The 2,507-nt window shown below is 37.4% G+C and overlaps 1 protein-coding gene across 1 annotated transcript; it reads left to right on the top strand.

The window, feature by feature from the left end:
- Positions 1–229: 229 nt before the first annotated feature.
- LOC130048818 (uncharacterized) lies at positions 230–958 on the top strand. The gene has a single exon (XM_056145891.1). The coding sequence runs from the start codon at positions 230–232 to the stop codon at positions 956–958; it is 729 nt and encodes a 242-aa protein (XP_056001866.1).
- The last annotated feature ends 1,549 nt before the right edge of the window (positions 959–2,507 follow it).

The following is a 2,507-nucleotide window of genomic DNA, read 5'->3' as shown; positions in this document are numbered from 1 at the left end:
GATCTAAGATTTGTATACAAATCTTAGATCCGCAAAATGACCTTACATAGAATCATTATAAAAAAAAATTGTATTTCTTGGACACTTGAGGTTACCCATATCATTCACGAAATTCACGCTTCCGACATCGATCTTTTGATCTCGCCCCTAACAAGTGTACTATGATGCATTTTGGCTTTTTATGCCAAGTCAAATATTTGAGAATCTGTTATAGTCTTTAAATGTTTTAATGCTTCCAAATGCAGGGGAGACAGGCTATAGAGGAAAATACGGAAGTACAAGAGGTTACGGAGAAGACAGGTATAGTGGGAAGCTATTTGGAAAAGGGTCAAACTTCCGGCCCAATGGTGGATCTGGAAGCGGGGAGAATGGAGATCACTCTGATGAGTACGGGAGTGGTGGGTCAGAGAGTAGCGAGGAGTCCGGGAGTGGAAAGGGTAAAAGGAGAAGAAATGTAGAGCGTTCTGATGAGTACGGAAGTGGTGATTCTGAAAGTAGCGAGGAGTCCGGAAGTGGGAAGGTTAAAACGAGGAAAAATGGAGAGGGATCTGATGAGAACGGAAGTGATGGGTCTGCAAGTAGCGAGGAGCCCAGAATTAGTGGGAAGGGTAAAAGGAGGAAAAATGGAAAAGGCTCTGGTAAGTACGGAAGCGGTGGTTCTAACAGTGTCAAGGAATCCGGAAGTGGGAAGGGTAAAAGGAGAAACCAATATGATTACGGATTAAGTTATTACTTCAACGACTTTGGTGTACCGGTATATGGGGACTACGGAGAGGGCGGCAATAGCGATAAATATGGCTTAGAGAACAGTTACGGAAATATATACGGTGACATTTACAATAATGCAAACGACTATGGCGAGGATGAATGGGCTAATTATGGATACGGTTATAATGAAAAGAGATACGGAGAGACTCGCAAAACCTTGAATGATGCCAACCTCTTGATCTATTCTTAAAACGGGGTAGGCTTGCTCCTGACTTTCTAGATGGATGTGCATTTATACTATAGGATTAAACATTCTTTTTGAAGAATTTATCGATGTGTAAACTCTGGACATTTTACTCACAAACTGAATAAAAGTGCGAAGCACTTTTATGTTAAGTTTGTGAGTAAAATGTCCGGAGTTTTACACATTGATAAATTCTTCTAAAAGAATGTTTAATTCTTATAATTCCAATTTATTCACTTTATTAACGATTGCAAAAATTTGAATAGTTTCCCTTCACTATGTTATTTGTTTTCAGGCGTGTATGAATACATCGCATTTTCGGATTTATTGATGTATAAACTCTTGTTCAGTTTTATTTTTGTCCAATCAATACAATTGTAATAAACAAAATTGGAATTATACTAAGATGAACAGCAACGGTGCCAAGTGGTATTACTGACCTATGCATCGGAAAATGTTATTTAAACTAATATTACAAATGTAAAATAAAAAAACCTATGTAGACACATCAAATAAAGGTACTGGATTATATATATTCTAGCAGTGTTTTTTTTTTTAGGGAGGGGGGGGTCTAATTGCTTTTTTTGTTGTTGGAAAGTTGAAATATTCCGCAAAAAAATATGGGTGAAACAACCGCTACTGCAGCTTAATTATCAGTTAATGTAGCGTGGAGACTGTGCCAGGGCCTTGTACATATGTAAACAATCATTCTCATTAAACATTTATAATTCTATTCTAATTTTATATGTACTCTTTCTGCTGTCCATAACCGTAATGTTCGATGAAGAAAAGAGTAATTTGTAATAAAAATGGAAATGGAAGCTTTTTATGCCTAGTTTTACAAGAACGAAGACACAGCACTACAAAGATTCGGCACCCGCGAGGAAACACCATCGTATTGAATGAGACGGATATCACATCCAGTCTCCGGTTCCTTAAAATATATTCCGGAATTTATGTTATCAAGAAATGTACTATAATTACACAATGTTTTTTCTATAGATCACATCTTGTAACTGTTTCATTTACACCAAAGTGTAACATTTTGCTAAATGAAAACCATGTTGTAAGAACAAACGACAACATGAAACTAAGAGAGAACCTTACAAAAGATGAAATATGAACGTTTAAACGCATAACGAAGGAAAGAAAGTAGTAAAGTAGTTGATATATTAATTCATTAATTGATTGGTTAACGTCCCTCTCGATATTTTTTCACTCATATTGAGACGTCACCATTGCCGGTGAAGGGCTGCAAAATTTATTCCTATGCTCGGCGCTTACGGTCTTTGAGCAGATAAGGATCTATATCGTGCCACACCTGCTGTGACGCGGAGCCTCGGTTTTTGCGGTATCCTCCGAAGGACCGCCTATTTAGTCGCCTCTTACGACTAGCAAAGGGGGGTACTGAGGACTTATTCTAACCCGGATCCCCACAGGATGAAAGAAAGTAGTAAGATATATCTACACTACGCAACAGAGACACATTAAGTTGACAAAGCAAACTTTCATTTGAAAGGCATTAAAAGCATAAAACATTTTTACAAAAACAAAA

The sequence above is a fragment of the Ostrea edulis genome, chromosome 7 (genome assembly GCF_947568905.1).
Source record: "Ostrea edulis chromosome 7, xbOstEdul1.1, whole genome shotgun sequence".
Taxonomy (NCBI): domain Eukaryota; kingdom Metazoa; phylum Mollusca; class Bivalvia; order Ostreida; family Ostreidae; genus Ostrea; species Ostrea edulis.
This window is presented reverse-complemented; position numbering and strand designations above follow the sequence as displayed.